The sequence below is a fragment of the Syzygium oleosum genome, unplaced genomic scaffold, assembly GCF_021117445.2.
Source record: "Syzygium oleosum isolate NSW1041296 unplaced genomic scaffold, Sole_v2.1 Sole_v2.39, whole genome shotgun sequence".
Lineage (NCBI taxonomy): Eukaryota > Viridiplantae > Streptophyta > Magnoliopsida > Myrtales > Myrtaceae > Syzygium > Syzygium oleosum.
In genome coordinates, this window is record NW_026607523.1 from 722,249 (window position 1) to 741,313 (window position 19,065).

The 19,065-nt window shown below is 40.0% G+C and overlaps 2 protein-coding genes across 5 annotated transcripts; one reads left to right on the forward strand and one right to left on the reverse strand.

The window, feature by feature from the left end:
* Positions 1 to 239: 239 nt before the first annotated feature.
* Positions 240 to 14,828, reverse strand: LOC130135913 (polyol transporter 5-like). The gene is made up of 5 exons (XM_056305777.1): positions 14,768 to 14,828; positions 1,461 to 1,570; positions 1,007 to 1,354; positions 543 to 920; positions 240 to 440 (listed from the first exon to the last, which is right to left on the reverse strand). Exons 1-5 carry the CDS (start codon positions 14,826 to 14,828, stop codon positions 240 to 242), a joined length of 1,098 nt encoding a protein of 365 aa, XP_056161752.1.
* On the forward strand, positions 13,625 to 17,668 carry LOC115663031 (TATA-binding protein-associated factor BTAF1-like). Of its 4 annotated transcripts, none has more exons than XM_056305762.1 (6): positions 13,625 to 14,269; positions 15,051 to 15,165; positions 15,727 to 16,122; positions 16,230 to 16,324; positions 16,960 to 17,174; positions 17,337 to 17,668. In XM_056305762.1, the coding sequence occupies exons 3-6, from the start codon at positions 16,074 to 16,076 to the stop codon at positions 17,419 to 17,421; spliced, it is 444 nt and encodes a 147-aa protein (XP_056161737.1). In that variant the 5' UTR covers positions 13,625 to 14,269; positions 15,051 to 15,165; positions 15,727 to 16,073; the 3' UTR covers positions 17,422 to 17,668. The 4 variants fall into 4 exon arrangements, with proteins under 4 accessions (XP_056161737.1, XP_056161736.1, XP_056161738.1 ...); XM_056305761.1 differs by having other exon boundaries at positions 13,625 to 13,984; positions 14,116 to 15,165; XM_056305763.1 differs by having other exon boundaries at positions 13,625 to 13,817.
* Positions 17,669 to 19,065: the final 1,397 nt, after the last annotated feature.

Genomic DNA, 19,065 nt, shown 5'->3' on the forward strand with positions numbered 1-19,065 from the left:
GGATGGTCAAGTAGAGAATCAACGGTACTCCAGGAGTTGGCAATAAAAGATGGACATGGACTTTGGTCAAATGGAGCAGGATGAGAATTTAAAACTAACTCCAATATTCGGTTAAATGGGTGATGTTACGAAGAAGAGCTATGCATGATGTGTGTTTGATCTTTCAAAAAGAAATACCCTGACAACCACATTTATGTTTGCTAGACACCTCTATCCTATAATTATTCCCTTAATTGTCGTTACCTCGATCGCGTCCTCCCGTTGTTCCCTTGCATTTCAATTTCGCTAACCGTAAACCTCCGCTGGATCTGTTCACCAAAAAAGTAGCACGTCTCCTCTAGAGAACAGTCCTCGGTCTCCAGCATTGTGATGAAGTAGACTACCCATGCTATGATGGAGACCACCGCGAATGAGAAGGCAGCCCCGTCGAGGGACATCGGCTTGTCCAGCACTTAGAATATAGATGATATCAATGCACTCGCCCCTTGGTTCGCAGCAAAGGCAATTGCGCATCCCTATGCTCGCAGCTTAAGTGGGAATACCTCAGAGTTGAATACCGAAGTGAAACGCCCCATCCTTACGGAGAAGGAGGCCACGTAAAGGAATAATGAGGTGATGCACATTTTTACCACCCACATTTGCTTCATGTCATTTGGGTCATCAATATGCTTTGTGTCGATTTGGTCAATCTTCACAAGACATGTTCTGAGGATGACAAGAGACACAAACATCCCACCTATGCTGCTCAACAGCAACAGCCGTCGCCTGAGCTTGTCAAGAAGCAAAGTGGCCACGAGGATGCATATTGTCTTTGCAACTTCGACTAGGATGGTCAATAAGATCTTCTTGTCAGAGGATATGAAGCCAGCCTTCTCTAAGAAACGAGCAATGTAAAGGAGGATAATGTCAATTCCATAGGCCTTTTGGAATAATTGGATCATAATGGCGCAGAGGAGCATGTAGCGGAGAGATGGGCTCGGGTGGCGGAGGAGATCCTGCCACACACCCTCCCCGATGCTTGGCACAATGACAACATCATCATTCCACTCTGGAGGGACGCCAGCTCATCATTCCACTCTGGAGGGACGCCAGAAGCCGCCTTGATATTTTTAAAATTGGAGTTTAGTTTCCTCCTTGGAGGCGGAGATCTTGGCGAGGATGCGCTTCGCTTTGAGCAGCTTTCCTCGCATGATGAGCCATCGGGGGGATTCCGGCATGGCGAGGACCATGATATGGCGAGCAGGACCAAGGAGATTGCTCCTTTGCATAGCATGAGACACCAACCGTTGAAATTGATCATGGAGAACATATAATTGTAGGCGTAGCCGCGAGCGATGCCTACATTAATGAACACCTAAACCATCGAAACATATAATGAAAAAGACAAAAAATGATAACATATAAAAAAGTGAAAAAGATGCTCAAAATTAGAAAAAACAAAGAGGAAAATGAGTGAGTACCTCAGGGAAAGAGGTGAAGCACTCACAGTAAGAGGCGGGGGAGACCTCAGCCACGTAGATGGGGGTCATTGTAAGGGCGTAGCCGACTCCGACGTGAGCGATGATGCAGCCTAACAAGATGATGAAGTTATTGGAAGCAAAGCCAATGAATAAGGGCCCAATGAAGAAGATGAATCCCACCAAGAAGATGTTTAACCGGCGACTGATCCTATAGGCGGTCCACCCTGCAAACACCGACCCAAGAAGTGTAAATATGTGGAGGTTCAGAGTCAGTCGGTCAACATGCTTGTCGGCTAGCTCCTAGTCCTTCTTTATGGTAGTTAACGTCTCGCTCTACACTCCTATTTTTGCCAAAATAAAAAAAACACAAGAAAATATTATTTATCGTTATAACATTATCACATAAATTATAACCATATACAAGAAATTGAAAAAATAAAAAAATATTAAGTTCCCTATTTTCACCATTTTATTTGAATTTATTTTCCTAATACATGTGATTATAAAATAAGAATTATAAGAATTAATAAATGCGACGAAGTTTATCAGAAATTAACTTGATTGGCTCAAACAGGACAAAGAAAACAGGGATGATGTTATCCAATATTAAGTAATATTTTTTTTCTTTTTTTATTTCCTATTCATTAAAATATGACTTTTGGTGATAGATCTATCAGTTGTATAGATAATAAAGCTAGACAAAAAAAAAATAATGACTAAGATATAGCTAACTTTTTTTTGTTTTCTACAAAGACCGATTCACTGTATGGAAAATTAATTCACAGGTATATACTTCAAAGCTTCATGGACGACCGGAGGGTAAGTCTTCTCATGAGAGAGAGAGAGAGAGAGTGTGGGGGAGGACTTACCAAAGCCCAGCAGAAATGAGGTGAGGGAGGCTACCAGGGTGCATCTTAAGGCGTACTTTAGCTGTGCCTATGTAGGAGGATTGGAGTTCTCAATCAACTCCGATTGAATGGTCTTGTTCACATTAGAATCTCTAGCTATGGGTGCTGATACCTGCAAAGTCAGTTGGCACCTTATGTAAGTCAATCAGTGGCATATAGAATATCTCATATAATGTTTTAAAAAATTTAGGTATTCTTGCATAATTGACAATTCTTATCATACTCTCAACCCATAGTTGACAATTCTTATACAACCACCATTGCTCATCCGAAGCTATATTCCTCAAGGCTACCACCATTCTATTTACGAAGCTGGATGAACATATCTTAAAAGTAGAAAAGTGTTTTCCAAAAACGATATTTCTTTAATTTAAATGTGAACTTGTCATGCATGCGTAATGCATATCTTCGTATCTTCATTGATCCGTCTAATTTCAGACAGCATATCAATGCAGTCAAGAAAGTCATATATAATCTATCATAAACCCTAGATACTTAATCAAACATAATTTGGATTGTCTCCAATTATGTAATCCCAAAAATAATTGTTCCATTATTCTAATCATGAATGCAACATTCAATTCAATCACATAATGCAATTTGATTAAAAAAAATCGGTCTACCGTCATATAAAACATTAATGAGGAACTAGCAGGAATTATACACAAAATACCGGTCGAATCTCTCTCAACAAGCGGCTTTCATCCTCGTGTCCTGGAGAAGCCATATGCGCTCGTCTGCAAATATGAACTGACACAATGTGATGCCATCTAACTTGAGCTTTAATTCTGGGGTTGTTAGATTTATGAATAAATATGCATGTTAAAAAAAATTTATTTGTATACACTATACATATATATTAGCTTACTGCTTGTGCATTGCTCTGGTGGTGGAACTATCAAAACCATAGTGTGATATACATAAAAACATAACACATTAGATTCGTTTGGCATTAAATATAAATTTTGCAAGGAAGAAAGTGAGAGTTTAAATGATGTCAGGCTTCATCTAAAGTCCAAATCATAAATTTACCCTAATCAATGAAAAGCATTAGAATGTTCACATAAGAAATGACCAACAAGGAACTTAGACAATCGAGGAGATCCTTTGAAAGATTGATGCATATAATCGATGAAGCCGATCAACCCCCAACCACACCATTATAACATTTTTTTTGAGTTTCCTTTTTTGACATTTTTTATTTCATATTTTTTCCAGGAAAGCTATCTAACCAATTGTCCTAAAATCAGAATAGATTCCCACAGTGAACCTAAACTATGGAATTATTAAATTATTTTAGATTCTACTACCTAACTAAGACTTGAAGTTCCTTATCATTTTTATATTTTTTAATTAATTTTTTTTAGTTTTTTTTTTTTTTGTTTTATTTCCTCTATTTCTTTTACGGTCCTTTCCTAGTCCATCATATCCAAAACACGGTTCCGCTTTGCTAAGTTTCCCTTTGCCTCTTTCATTTTTCGCTTTTTCCAACATTCCGCAATTATTCCTACGACGAGCATGATCAACTCTTTGCTATGTTCATCTTCCTTAGTTTTGTTCGTTGTTGTTTTAGCTTCAAATTAACACCATCAAACATCTCATTAACTCATTAATTCCAGTCACCTAACACAATTTTTTGAAGAGGAGAAAAGAAAAAAAAAGAAAAGAAAAGAAAAAGGAAAGAAGAAAAAAAAAGGAAAAAAAATATTTAAAATTATAAATGATGACTGTACACGCTAACTCAGCCTCCGGTGAGCCACATCAGCGTCAAAAATTAATAAAAAAAATGCCACGTCGGATTTCCGGCCAAATTGGCACTAAAGTGATCTCTTTTCCTCCAACTTGGCACCAAAGTGATCCGAAAAAAAAGTTATGGCACCAAGTGATCGCCGTACACAAGTTATGGCACTTGTGGTGTATTTTTGCCAGAAAATATATGCTGAAAATTGGCCCAAATTAAATGATGAATGTAAAAAAATATAAACTGCATCCGTTAGATTCATAGCAAATTATTCATCAACCAGCATGCATCAAGCTGGGGAATATGGCTGAGCTTATGAATGCTTTGACATCTAGAAAGCTCATTTAAAGAAGGAAGGGACTTTGACTTAAATGTGCACCCGCTTAAAGTAGCTGAGTTCGGACTTAATCAAGTCCTTAAAAGGCTAAATTCAATACCTCGTCCGAATCTCGGGGTCCTTCGGATGTAAAACTCTTAGAGGATATTCCCTCCTATCGGGAAGAAAAAGATATAGTGAGAATTTGGGAGTACGAAGCGTGTGGGCACCGGCACGTAAAAATAAGGAACGCATCCTCGCTGCCTACTGTCTGTTTGCATTGGTTAGTAAAATAGTATTTTTCAAGCCCATTGGAAATGAACTTTTTGTTTGGGGAAAGTTATATTTAAAATATTTCCGATCATTTCTCTTAACAAAAAAATTAATTATTTCAGAATTATGTCCAGTTTGGTATTTAGCTATAATTAACAGATTAGTGAGATAGATTTCAAGATAAATGTGGGGTATACATTAAAACTAATCATCTAAATGATCAATAACTTCTCTGGATTCTGGGCGTTGAACGCCTCCATTGCCACTAAACTCTCCAACCTCCCCCCGCCCACTCGCCACTCTCGAGGGGACGGAAGATGGAGAAGAAAGGGTTCGCGCGATGAAGAAGGAAGCGAGGGAGGATTTGGTCCCTGTCGCAAATAACAGCTTTCGCCACGTGGCTGTTTCTCCTTCTCGCTCTGTGTGTGTGTATCTGGACTCAGCGAGAGAGATGCGGAGGGCCTTCAACGACCAAAAAAATGATGGCGTCACCCTTATTCAATTCAATCAAAAATAGGAGGGCTTCTGCCTCGGACAATCGTAGACAAGAGAAAACCCCACTTCTTTCTCTCCATTAGAGGACAGAAAGGTTGGTGTTTTCGTTTTCTCACTTTTCTCTTTCACGATTTTTCCCTTTGGTGTTTTCAGTTCTATTTGTTGGTTTTAGTTGTCATAATATACATATTGATCAAGTTGAATCTAGTTTAGCAGTTTTGATTTTTCGGATACCAAAAGAATGAAAAGAGATCACCAGAACGCCCCGGAGAATCGTGCACTCCAATTAGCTGCCTTAAAGTTACAACAGATTGAAAGGGTTCTGAAACTCGCTGAAGAACACAAGGTATTCTATTTATATTTGTTCAAAATACGTATCTTTTCATGTTAGTCTTTTTTGACACTCATGATCTTTCAGAGACAAAAGGAAGAATTCTATCGCCGAGCAATTAAAATCGAAAAGTAGCTTTATGAAAAACACATCTTGAAATTGCAAATTGAACAATTGAGGGAATTATCAAATGTCGCGAAGCACCTGTATCGGGGAAGGGAGAATGATAGCGAATGCACATGAATGCGCAGGAGGGGAAGGTGTGAAAGGTTAGCTTTTCATGTTTAAATTATGATGATGCATGTTTTATACGAATAAGCAGTAGGTCTATCTCTGTATCACTTGGCAAGTTTAGAACGTAAGTAAGTTATGATTAATCCCATTTATCAAGTTATAGATAACAGGCGGTTTCTGGTTTTTTTGTGTGTTTTCTGCTGGGATTAGAGCTCAAACGCATAATGCGCCGTAGAAGCTGCAAATCTCATGATGGAGAACTTGGTGATGAACATGTTCGACCTTTATGTAGAAGGAATGTCATCTGGATTTTCTTCATGAATCCATAGTTAAGTAGTGCGATTTTTTTTTTTTGGTCTGTGTGCCTCCCCATCTTGCTTATTTATTTTTTGTTACCATTTGTAATTTTGGGAAATTGTTGAGAGAAAAATTATGGGCCTTTGGATCTTGGCTTGGGGAAGAGAATAGATTGTGGACCATTGGATTTGTAGTGGGGTTGGTAGTGGGGTTAGTAAAAATCAAGATCATATTCTCTCTCTCTCTCTCTCTCTCTCTCTCTCTCTCTCTCTTGCTCTCTCTCTCTCTCCTCCCTTGTTCCTCTCATTCGACCGAGCTTCACCCCACCACCTTGCCTGACCAGCAACCGTTCCAGCCACCGTGACACCACCGGAACAGCCACTGGCGCCGCTGCTTCACCACCATTGCTGCGCCTCTCTCTTTCCCTCTCTTTCCTCACCATTTTCGGACACTACCAGCCCAAACTGAGACCAAAAAAAGAAGGGAAAAAAACAAAAAAGGAAATAAGGTATGACAAATCATTAATTATAAAAGAAGAACTGTGCCCTTACATCACAATTAAACGTGATGTGAAATAGATGACAAGGCATTTGCCCTTACTTAAAGAGAGGTTTCAAAACTCACAAACCAAGATACAAAGCACAAAGAGGAACTCGTCAATTTGAGAAAGGAACTTGTCACGCCCCGAACCCTATCGAGTTCGCGACATCCCTCTTTGGTCGAATTAATGCGACGACCCAGGAAACGTCGCCGACCTCAAACGATCACATCAGAGTTTGCACATGGCGGAAACAAGAACATAAACCCTGACAATAAAATCATGGGGTAATAGGGAGAGATAATTCGCTAAACCACCAAACATAACATTACACCTCGATATATATATACAATATCCATTCTCGTCCATTACACAACCATTAGTCACTTCGAGCACTCACCAAAATTTCATCAACCTATAATACACATAAAAACTGGCTTCTCCGGATTACGTCAACAACTTCAAAAAAGGGTACTTCAAAAATGATCACCCTGCCCTCAGCTAACTCCTACGAACTCTAGATGGTGTCAAGTCCGAGTCGGTCTCCTCTGAACTTGAATCTGACTCCCCCAGATTCACCTGCTCCTCTGACGACTCAGAATCTGCCTCAATCTCGATCGGATTATCTATAGGGTATTCTACTACTGCATGGTCGGTGTGCATTGGGATACCAAAACGCTGGGGCGGTGGTGGCGGTAGATTCATGGCTCAGGGCGGGGTTCTGAAATAAGTTGGTTAAACAACCATGAGACAACTCTCAATAAGTTGACAGCCTAAACCCCATTTAAGCTACCACGTATCTCCAGACAGGTCTAAACACCCAATCATTCAATACATACATATCACACACACAAATGTACTTACCTGGGCTCAACCTGCACATTAGTCTCAAATACACGAATTTCAAACCACATACACATTCCAAGACATTCTCATGCCCAACAGCACATGTCGTACACACAACAATTCCGAACCCCACATTTCACACTCATTCATGCACTATCACACCATTTTAATTTTCCATCTCTTTCCTCGGCCCGCGTAAACACGCCTCAGGCCCCACATTCCTATCGCGACCCGCGTAAACACACCTCAGGCCCGATCACATTCTCACTTGCCACATCACACATTCCTATCGCGACCCGCGTAAACACGCCTCAGGGATTTAGTGATCACACGAACATGCCAACACGCCGTATTTTATCTGTACCCCGCGTAAACACGCCTCAGGGCTTTTTAGTGATCACACGCACATCACACGCCTCAAATCTCACACGTTCACATACTCGAACATTAACTAAATGCACCCAAATGCACCCAATTCAATCATTTCAATGCAGCCCCTAGAACATACAAACACACATTCAAGCATCAATTCCAGTCACGAGGGCAGCAACTAGTCAACCTCGACACCCCCACCATTCCGCTCATAAAAATGAACATCCATAGAATTAGGGTAAATCTGGGCAGTTTACACAGTGACCGGAATCCCATCAAAATAAATAGTAAACGAACTTCAAAAATTCTAAATTTTGGATATATCATAAAAAAACATCTTGATAAACATTTCTTATGAAGAACACGAAATCCAGTTTAATCTGCAACCATGCTTTTTCGTCCCTCGAAACCAGACCAGAATCAGTTCGCTCTAACAGACTGTTTTGTCCACAAAAAACATTTCTTTCAACACCAAAATCACCTTGAAAAACTTTGAAATTTTTATATGTCATAGAAAAGAAAGTCGTCAACAACTTTTGTGAAGGAAGTTTATTGAAAATAGATCTGAAAAATTTTATAAAAATTCGACAAGACAAGAAGGTCGGGATGAACAGTGTTCCGAGCAGTTTTACGACGGTCTGAAAATGGGTTTTCGTGCAACCCAAATGGCCTCCAAGAATTCCAAATTTAAAATATGTTATACCTCAGGATGTGAGGAAAAAATTTCGTGAAGGACACCACCCCTGATTCGGCCTCCAAAAATCTCCACAAAAATAGTAAACCGGGAGGGTACAGAAAACACAATTTCGAGATTCAACCCAAACTTCAAGGATCTGAGTCCTTGTTGATAACCACCGAACTTCAGCCCTCAAAATTCATTCCACAAGGTTCAAACTACCATGCCACAACCATCATATAACATGCCATTTTTCATCACAAAAACCATAGCACAACGATCATGGCATTACACGGCAATTTCACGCAATTAATTGCCGAATCAAACTATCCATTCCACGCGCCAAACAGAATTTTCCAGCATTCAAACCAATCATTCACAGCCCTTAATTGGCCTATAATTTACCACCAAAATACCACAATTTCATCCCTAAGACCCCTCATCCAAATCAGCCCCTAAACTACCCTAAACCGCGTCTAAACGAGTCCGTTAATACTCGATATCCTAAATAGGGTTTAGATTGTAACTTACTTGTAATCCTAAGCGCGTCCAAGTAAGAGAGAGAGGGTGATGAGCCGGCGGTCACGCGGTGGCAGCGGCGGTCCAGCTGATCGGCGGCGATCGGCGACGGCGGTGGCGGCTTGCTCGGCCGGCTACTCACGGCCACGGGAGGGAGAGAGAGAGATCGGCCGAGAGGGAGAGAGGGACGGCGGCTTGAGGGTGATGAGGGGACGGCTTGGTGATCGGACGGGCGGCGACGGTCGGACGGTGGCCGGCACGGCGGCAGTACGGCCAAGGGGGAGAGGAGGCGGTCGGTCGGTGGGGGGGTGTGCCGAGAGAGAGAGGGAGAAATGAGAGGGGGGAGAGAGAGAAATTGGTATATATAAACCAATAATTGACCCCCTTTTGGCAAATGACCATCTTGCCCCTCTCTCTATTTTCAAATTGACGGCCACGATCCGTTCTTATCTTGAGATCAACGGTCGAGATCGAATCTTTTCCAAAATATCCAAGGGTAAAATGGGAATTTCCCAAAAAGTCCAAGGGCAAAATTGTCCAAAAATTGTCATTTCTAAAATGAGGGTAAAATTACCAAAATACCCTTCCCCATTTACACTTGGCCTTAACAAACTTCCAGGGGTAAAATGGTCATTTTTCATTTCTCGTCGAAATTCGATTTTTCTTAAGGATTCGGACAATTCTAAGGTTGATCATGCTAATAACAACATCGTCCAAATGTTCTGTCGTGACTTTCTAAATTTCCAATGTCCAACTTGGTCTATAATTAATGACTAAATTTTAAATAACGCAACTTGAGCATATCTCAGACTAACGGGTGGCTTTTGGGGAAATTCGCACTTTTGACCCGTGGCCGATACTGAATCAAGCCACGTTCAAGTTCACTTGGGTCGTGACGACCTCGGTTGTCACTTAATCGCGAGGATCGATCGCTAGTTCCGACGGGCACGATCGTTTGGTATAGGTTTGGGGTCATTCGTCAATTCATTTCGTGGTCAAGCGGAATCACCCGCGATCCACTCGTATGACAATGGCGAACTGATCCCTAGCTATCCTTGAATCGGCCTATATTGGCTCAAAATGTCACCTCGACAATTTTCATGATCGAAAGTCGGTTCACGATCGAGTTCTTTGGTCGCGCGAATTTAAATCCCTAATTAGCCTTTCCCTAACGGTTAGTATTCCCGAAGTGATCAATTCCGGGCGAGATCTCACTACAAGCACGTCCATAAACCATTCATTTCATAAATCCCAAGTGAGTCGGATTTCAGAATGTCACAGAACTTAATCCCGTCAAAGGTGAATATGAACTTTCAAAGAAAGATCATGTATCTCTTGAGGAGAATGTGTCTAAAATTTGCACCAAATTTTCTCTTGGTTCAAAGATAATCGAGCACATTCTTTCAATTCAAATTTCTTATTATAATAAATCCGTTTTGGATTATGAGGAAGATGAAGAAGAAATAAATCATTTTCCTAGCACAAAGGATAGAATCAAGAAAAAGCCTCACATGTAAGACTACAAAAATCATTTTGCTAAAAATCATTGTTCTATCTGCAATAGAGATGGTCATCATAAATATGAATGTCCAAATGAGCAAGCTAAGCCAAAGAAGATCCACCGGAAGTATAAGTCCACCAACGTAAAATGACCCAAGTTTGTTTGGGTACCAAAAAAAAATGAAATCTTTCCCTATAAAAAGGCTGAGCAAAAAATGGTAGCTAAATAGCTGATGCTCGCAACATATGACTGGAGATGCTGACAAATTCCTATCCTTAACCCAAATTGATGGAGGAGTTGTCACTTTTAGAGGAAAAGACAAAGGAAGAATAATCGGTAAAGCCGACATCAAGCTTGGAAAGCTAATCATTGAAGATGTAGTATTAGTCAAAGGAACCTTATAAGTATCTGTCAACTGTGTGACAAAGGATACAAGATCAGCTTTAAAGATGGTGAATGCATAGGTAAAGGCAATGATCTATCATAGGTTTTATCTGGCTAGAGGTATGAAAATATCTATCTACTCAATATCAACTATGATACTGCCTGTTACTTAATATCTAGTAAAGAAAAGAAAGAGTTTCTGCACAGAAAGCTAGGTCATATTAGTGTGAAGAAGATTTCTAAGCTAGCAACAAAGGACTTGGTATGTGGTCTTCCAAGAATGAGGTATGAGAAGAATGAGCTACGCAATGAATGCTTGTTAGGTGAGCAAATGGAGAGTACATTCAAATCCATAAACACTATTGCTATCAACAGAGTTTTGTAGCTTCTCCACGTGGATCTTCGGACCTACAAGAAATATTAGTCTTGGAGGAAGTAGATACTATCTTGTTGTTTTCGATGATTACTTTAGATTCACTTGGGTATTGTTTCTAACTCACAAGGACGAAGAGTACAAATATTTTGTGAAGATTGCATGGAAGATACATAATAAGAAATTATGAATCCTATAAAAGCTTATATTCAGATTTAAAGAAATTTTGTGCCACGAAAATTATTGCTTGGATAATTTCAATATTTATCAAAAAGGATAATTTTATTTATTATTTTTTTCCGTTTTTGGTTGAATAGACAAATGCATATAAAAAAATTGGGAGCTTATATCATCATATGCGAGAGAGGGAGAGAGTCCTTCGACGACTACGAAGAGAAATAGGAGAGAAGGAGCTTCATTGTTTGCCCTAACCGTCGTAGTCTCGGTAGTTGCTTGCGAATTCCTAAAGGTAAGGTAAAAAGCAAGAATAAAGTAGTAGATTGAAAAAGATTAATACCATTGAAAATTCATCTAAGAGGCCCAGATCGTCTATTGACTGTTCACAATCCATTCATTTTAACGTAAAATGAATTGCGTTAATACCACGAAAAACTCCAAACTGGTATACCTATGATAATTTTACCCCGAACTAATTTTTTAATCACCAAAAATCTCAAATTGGTATATCTATGACAAATTTATCCCGAACTATTATTTTGACCACTAAAAACCCCACACTGGTACACTTGTGATAATTTTACCTCAAACTAATTTTTTGATCACCAAAAATCTCAAACTGGTATACTTGTGATAATTTTACCCCAAACTAATTTTTTGACCACTAAAAACCCCAAACTGGTACATTTGTGACGAATTTACTCTTCGTTAGTACCCGTTAAATTGGATTAATATCACGAAAAATCACAAATTGATAAACTTGTGACAAACAGAGGGGTAAAACCCCAAACTGGTACACCTGTCAACTACCACGTGCTATCAAACTTAGCAATTTGACAATAAAATTTAACGGAAGATAAATTTGTCACAGATAGACCAATTTTAGATTTTTGGTGGTCAAATTAGTTCGGGGTAAAATTGTCACAGGTATACTGGTTTGGGGTTTTTTGTGGTAAAAAAAATAGTTTGGAGTAAATTTGTCATAGGTATACCAGTTTGGGGTTTTTTGTGGTATTAACCATAATAAATTTTAAGGAAAAATGACACAAATGATTTCTGATGTTTGACCTAAGGTGCAATATAGTCGCTAAATTTTTAATATCTTCAATGTGATCCCTAACTTTAGCCTAATATGTAATATGATCTACGAACTTTTAAATTGTTTAATGTGGTCTTTGAATTATATAGAAATGATCAATTTTGTCCGTAAGCTTAATTAATAAAAGGACAACATTTAATATTTTCATATAGTTTAGAGATTAAATCGAACATATACCAAAAATCTATGGATCATATTGAACAATTTAAAAGTTCAAGGACTACATTGCACATTGGAGTAAAATTCAAGGATCACATTGAATAAATTAAAAGTTTAGGAAGCACATTGCATATTTAGCCAAAATTCAGGACCATTTGTGTCATTATCCCTAAATTCGTTCGATTTCTTTCAAAAATTTCTTGATGAACCTCAGTTTAACAATGCAAAAAACAAATTCGACCCTATAGCAGATAATCGGTTATTAATTATATCTTGTACACAATCTGTCATTATTTATTCCTTATATGATGTTATTTTTAACAAATAATCGGTTATTAACTATATCCTATACATAATTCGTCAAATTTTATTCCTTATACGATATTATATTTCGTCCTCATATATAACCCGTGTCTCGAATATTTAATTGAAAAAAATAGCTGTCTTGAATTCAAGAAGAATTTGCCATCGCAATAAAAAAAGCAAAAAGTCCAAGCGAAATACACACCACTAATCCTCATCATTTATTAAATTATTACTAATGATAAAGGAACCTAAGTACGAATCCTATACAAAGATTATATTCGGATGCAAAGAAATTTCGTGCCACGAAAATATTTGCTTTGGATAATTTAACAAATTAAAAAAAAGAAGAACAATAATAATTTCATTCATTATTATTTTATTTTTTTTGCCTTTTTTTGGGGTTGGAAAATACACATGCACAAGAAAATTCGGGAGCTTATATTATCAGATGCGAGCGGGGGAGAGAGATAGAGAGGGAAAACGCTTCGACGACGACGAAGAAGGAGGAGGAGGAGCTCTTCCATCCCCCCTTTTGCCCTAACCGTCGCCATTTTCAGCGGTCCTTCCCGAATCCCCCTAATCCCCGCTTCCCTCCGTCGAAGATGATGATGATGATGATGATGATGATGATGATCCCCGACGCCGTTCTTGGCCACCCTTGTCGAGCCGCGGCGTCGCCGCCGTTGATCGATCGAGGTCGTCCATTGTGCCGTCAGAACCGCCCGCGCGACGGGCTCGCGGCGTCTTCACGTCCCGGATTCGGGCGATGTGCTGCGGCCTCGTGCCTCTTCGGACCCAGTCTGATCGAACCGGTTCGCATCCCATTCTCTCTTGCTCTGCTGCAGAATCTCGGCTCCGTGGAAGTAAGTAGCGTTCGCTGAGCAACTAGAGTCGCTGTTGTGTCGTCGTTGAGTTCCTACTTGTTGATCCGCCGTTGCCTTGCGATCTATCGCGGGATTGCGTGTCTCCACATGGAAAGGTTCCGAGTTGATGTCTGTCGCCATTCGCCGATATGAGTTCATCCATTTGCGTGTCTTAACTAAAACATCACTCTCTCACACAGCAAGCATGGGGCCTGTGTGAGCTGCTAATGGATGGTGTGTTGATCAGGTGTCGTTGGTGAACTCTGTGTGTACGTCAAGCTAGGATAAGATGTTACGGAGGTAGGCAAGCTTTGAATATGGACTGGCGGATGTGTTATACGCAAAATGGGTGTTCTATATGGTTGCTGGTATATGCTGGATGCTTGGTGTGAGCTGAGTGGGTAAGTTGATCAAATTGTCATGTGTGAGAGAGTGCTATGCGCGCACTAGGCAAGTGGTTTTTAGTTGAGTTCTGTGCGAGAATGAGCAAGCATGGGCCTGTGTGAGCTGCTAATGAATGCATGTGCGATATCCACTAGTGAATGCTGTAACGTCTGTATTATGTGGGCTTGCTGAGTATGTGTGTGTTGAAGCTGCTGGCATGTTCATTGGATGTGTTTGCGTTGTACTTTGTGGGTGTGGCGAACGAAAGAGGATTCCAGGAGCTGTGATCTGCAGTTCCATAAATCGCAAAGTCGTTGCAATGGATCTGTTGATTGCTCTGCCTCTAAATAATAACTTGTAGCTTAACTGTCCAGTCTGAATGAGGAAGGTAGGAGCGCAGAAAATTTGCTCAGTTTGGCTCACAAACCTTATATTATGGTCGACATTTAATGGTAGTTTGGTAAATTGTTCCATAATGTTTTAGTAAGACCTCTTGTGTGGGTTGCTGGAATTACCAGCAAAAACCTTGTTTCCTTCATCATCTCTAGTATTGGCATTAGTTAAACTATCACCCATGGTCATATTTCTTTTCTGAGGTTTGACTGATGGATGGCGTGTTGTATTGACTGTGCTTCCAAAGTTCTATTATAAAATAAATGACATGCTTAGCCTTGGACACTCAGGTTCTGGTCCCATCATGTTTTTATGAGTTTGCTTCCGGAATTTTTTGTTTATTTGCTCTTGAATTTGACATCTTTCATGCTCGAGAAACTTAAGTTGTAAACTGAAATTTTGCAGTGATTTCTTGACGAGATTGTACGACATAGGTGGAGTTGTCAGTGTCATGGCTCTCAGCAGTCTCTTCATCCTCATGACGCTACATGGCTTAGAATACCCCTACTTCTATGAAAAGGTTCGCGCACTGTTGCAACCTTCCATCTCCATTGCAAAACACTGGGCAAACTTTTATGAAGTAATCTTGCACTGATCACGTCTACAATATTACTTGACTTTGTATCATTTCTTCAAGCAGTCCTACATCACATCAATTTTCATGAATATGTGATATATATATCTAAATTGTTATGGAGGCACAAGGCTTTACAATGATCAAGGGTGTTTAATCGGTGTCTGCTATGAATAGTGTTGATACAATATGTGAACCATTGCTTTTGGCAACTTAGATAATGTCACGTTCTTTAGGTGGCTGATATGCAAGTTCATGTAGGACTGTGCTTTACTAGAGGAGATAGAGCTATCCAATGGAGCGATTTGGACCTTTCCTGACATGAAGCTGACATTTCCTGGATGCTTTAGTTGTTTCATTGCTTTCTTATGTTGACCTGCTGATTTTGCCTAGAGATATATGAATGTCTAATACGACGAACTTGAAAGCAGAGACATTCTATGCGGAATTCATGCTCTTCTAAACCTTTGGATTGCTTTCTGACACTACGCTAATTATTAACTGCAGTTGCTTGCTTCCTGCTTAAAATCACGCCTCCTTCTAGCATACTTGGCTGCTGCTTTTGCTAAGAAACTGAGTCGACTAGCACTCTCTGTGCTCCAGGCCGCTCCGCTTCGCTCCCCGATCCGAATTTGGCCCCTCCGTTCCAGAGGGGACTCGGTCGCGCTTTCGCCGGCTCCATGGCCGCTGATGCGAAGTGCCCACGCGGGTGGCGCGGAGCTGCCGTTTTGATACCGAGTGCCGCCGTTGTTGCTGGGGATCCCGCGAATCGGGGGTGATTGGATGATTGAGGATGCAGCCGCGGCTTTCGGATTGAAGGCATTGTTGCGGTGGTGGCGTGTGGTGTGGCGGCTATGGCTCAGCAATCGTCGCGACTCAATCAGCTGCTCACTCTTCTCGACAGTATCCTTTTCGTCTCGTGCTTGTTTGGATCTGGTGTTTGTGCGGTTCGTGGCTGTCGATTGGGTGAATTTTTGCATTTTTTTCCCTTAACGAAATTGTGTTTCTAGCTGGTTCGACTCAGTCCACGAGGCTTGCCGCGGCTCGCCAGATTGGAGATATTGCCAAGTCTCATCCCCGGGACTTGGCCTCTCTCTTAAAGAAGGTATTTTTATTTTCTCTGCAATGCCATTGGGACAACTCCTCTAATCTAATCGTGGAGGAAGATATATCTCGCTGCTGTTAGCTTGGCGTTCTGCATTAGAAATTTCATATGGGCATGATGACAAGTTTTGGGAATAGCTCTTTTAGATCGTGCTCTTTGATATTGCTCTGAGGTAGTGCGGAGGCTAATGTGCAGAGTAGGGATGTGCATGAATATCGCTGTATTTTGTAAGTAAAATGATGGGATTTCCGCGACATAAATTTAATTGAAAACAAGAGAGAAGGAAGATGTCCAGATAGGGGCTCTCCTTTTGGTGCAGAAACCCAATGTTTGTTTGGTATCATTAACTTTTGATGCTGCAGTGTCTGAGGCTGCCATGTGCTAGGGTTTTGGCCGTAGATGGTAGTTGACAGATGCTATTTACGTGTGCTGTAATGATAAGGATTTCAGGAAGTGCTAGGCTAGGTGAAGGTTTGGCGAGTAGTTAAATAAGATCCTTAAAGTATGATATGTTCCATAAAATAGTAATAATATTTTCATTTCTTACAGCTGTGATATTAGTTTTTCAAGAAGTGCTAATGTTTTTTGCACCTTATGATTCTCATTCGCTTATGTGAGTTTAATTATTTGATTAGGTTGCTCAATACCTTCGTAGTAAGAATTGGGATACGAGGGTTGCTGCAGCTCATGCAATAGGCGCCATTGCTCAGAATGTTAAGCACACATCTGTGAATGAGTTATTTGCTGCCGTTGAGATGAAGATGTCCGAGATTGGGATAGATGGCACTCTCGGAAACATCCTGGCATTGCCTTATCAGTGTAAATTTGTGTCAAGCGTTTCATTTCAAAGGTTGCATACGTTCTTATATTCTTTTTCTGGTTTGGCTTTAGTGATTTCTGTGGTGGGAGTGGTTATGGACTGGGAAAGTGCTAGAAACAAATATACGCGTATGCATTTTCTGTACAAATATATTGTTCGTTTTCTGATTTTTCTTTTACCTTACTGTAACAGCTTTGATCTGAACAAGGTTTTGGAATTTGGAGCTTTGTTGGCATCGAGGGGTCAGGTAAGCTGCTCTGTCGGACTTTTAAACTAGCGTTTAATACTTCTTCGAGAACCTTCTTCAATAATACTGAGTGCCTGCTTATCATTTTCAGTTTGTGGGTTTTGCTGCCTACAAATATGGAGAACTTTTTCTCATTGCGTACAATTATGAAAACTTACAGTACAAGCTCCGAAAGCAGCATTTTACCTCTGGTGTGATTGACTATAAATAATTTGATTACCATCATGTGAGAAAAGAGAAGTTTGTATGGAAAATTGGCACTCTTGTATTGTGAATGCCTCACGGCCTTACTGTGACGTACTCTCTTCCTTCTTAGTGCTTACATATACTATTTGTCTATATTTAGTCTCTCATGCTCACGGGAGGAGAGAGAGCAACTAATATCATTGGATTAAGTATCACATATGTTTTCCCCTATATGGCTGCTTGTTCGGTCTAGAAAGCCATTTGACGGAGGATTTTGAAACCTCAGAAAAGTGGAGAATAAGTAGTAGCAGATGTTACTTATATGTGTGAGAGGAGAGCTTGCTTGTTATGCTGCCTAGAAATTTCAGTTGCATAGACAGAAAAGTGGTACTCCTTTTATTTTTTCACTCTGCGTTTTTTGCGTTGCGCTGGAGAAGGAAAGAGGAAGATGAGTGGTTCTGTAAAATTCCCCCATTTTTTTTTCTTTTTTTAAACATTTCTAAGAAAGGATATTTTTCTTGTCGTTAAGTAATGTTTCTAGGTAGCTCTCTCCATTTTGTTGCTTTGAATGAATTATGCAATAGTTTTGAGGTGCCATTCAATTGAGGGATAATTACTTAAATGGTTCATGAACCTTGGCCTAATGTGTAATGTGGTCTATGAATTTTTAATTTGTTCAATTTGGTTCTTGAATTCTTGGTAAATGTTCAATCTAGTCTCCGGATTATTATATCCCTCGATTTCATCTAGTCCCTGCATTATTTAGTCATGGGACTAAATTGAACATATGTCAAAAGTTTCAAAATCACATTGAACATTTACCCAACCTAGGAGTCGCCACTAGCCTAGGTCGGGGGTCGCCTAGAATACCCAACTGAAACGCGGGAGTTTCGTTTCAGTTTCCACGAAAACCAAAGATCATGGGTTTGGGGTTAGCTTACGTTAATGTTTCCACTAACGCCTTTTCGGTGGCGCTAAACTTATCATGGTTATTATCTAAGTTATGCATTTGTTTTTACCATTTTCATGCCAAAGTCTTAGTCCACTAGGTGATCATGCATTTTGTTTTTTTGTTTTCCATTTAAGTTCTAAACTAGTCCTATCTTAGTCTAGGAAAGGAAAGAAACAAACAATTTGTATTGAAATGACGATGTGTAAACACACAAGGTATTGAAATGACGAGCTATTCTAAGTGTGAGGAAAGAAAAATCCGCAACTCGTCGGGTGTTTAATACAACACGAATGAAAAGACCCGAGACATGGTTAGGTAACACGAATTGTGTACAAATCGAGACCGGATTGGACATCAGTCTTTAGCCACCATCTTCGAAGTTGTTTGGCCATCTTCTCCATGGACAGCCTCATAGGTGTCGGTTTTACATTCATACCATACATTCAAATGACACTCAAATAAAGGAAAGGACAAGCATTCAAGCATCAACTCTAAAACGGGCCTCGAGTTCGGCCTTTGATTTTCATGCATTCTGA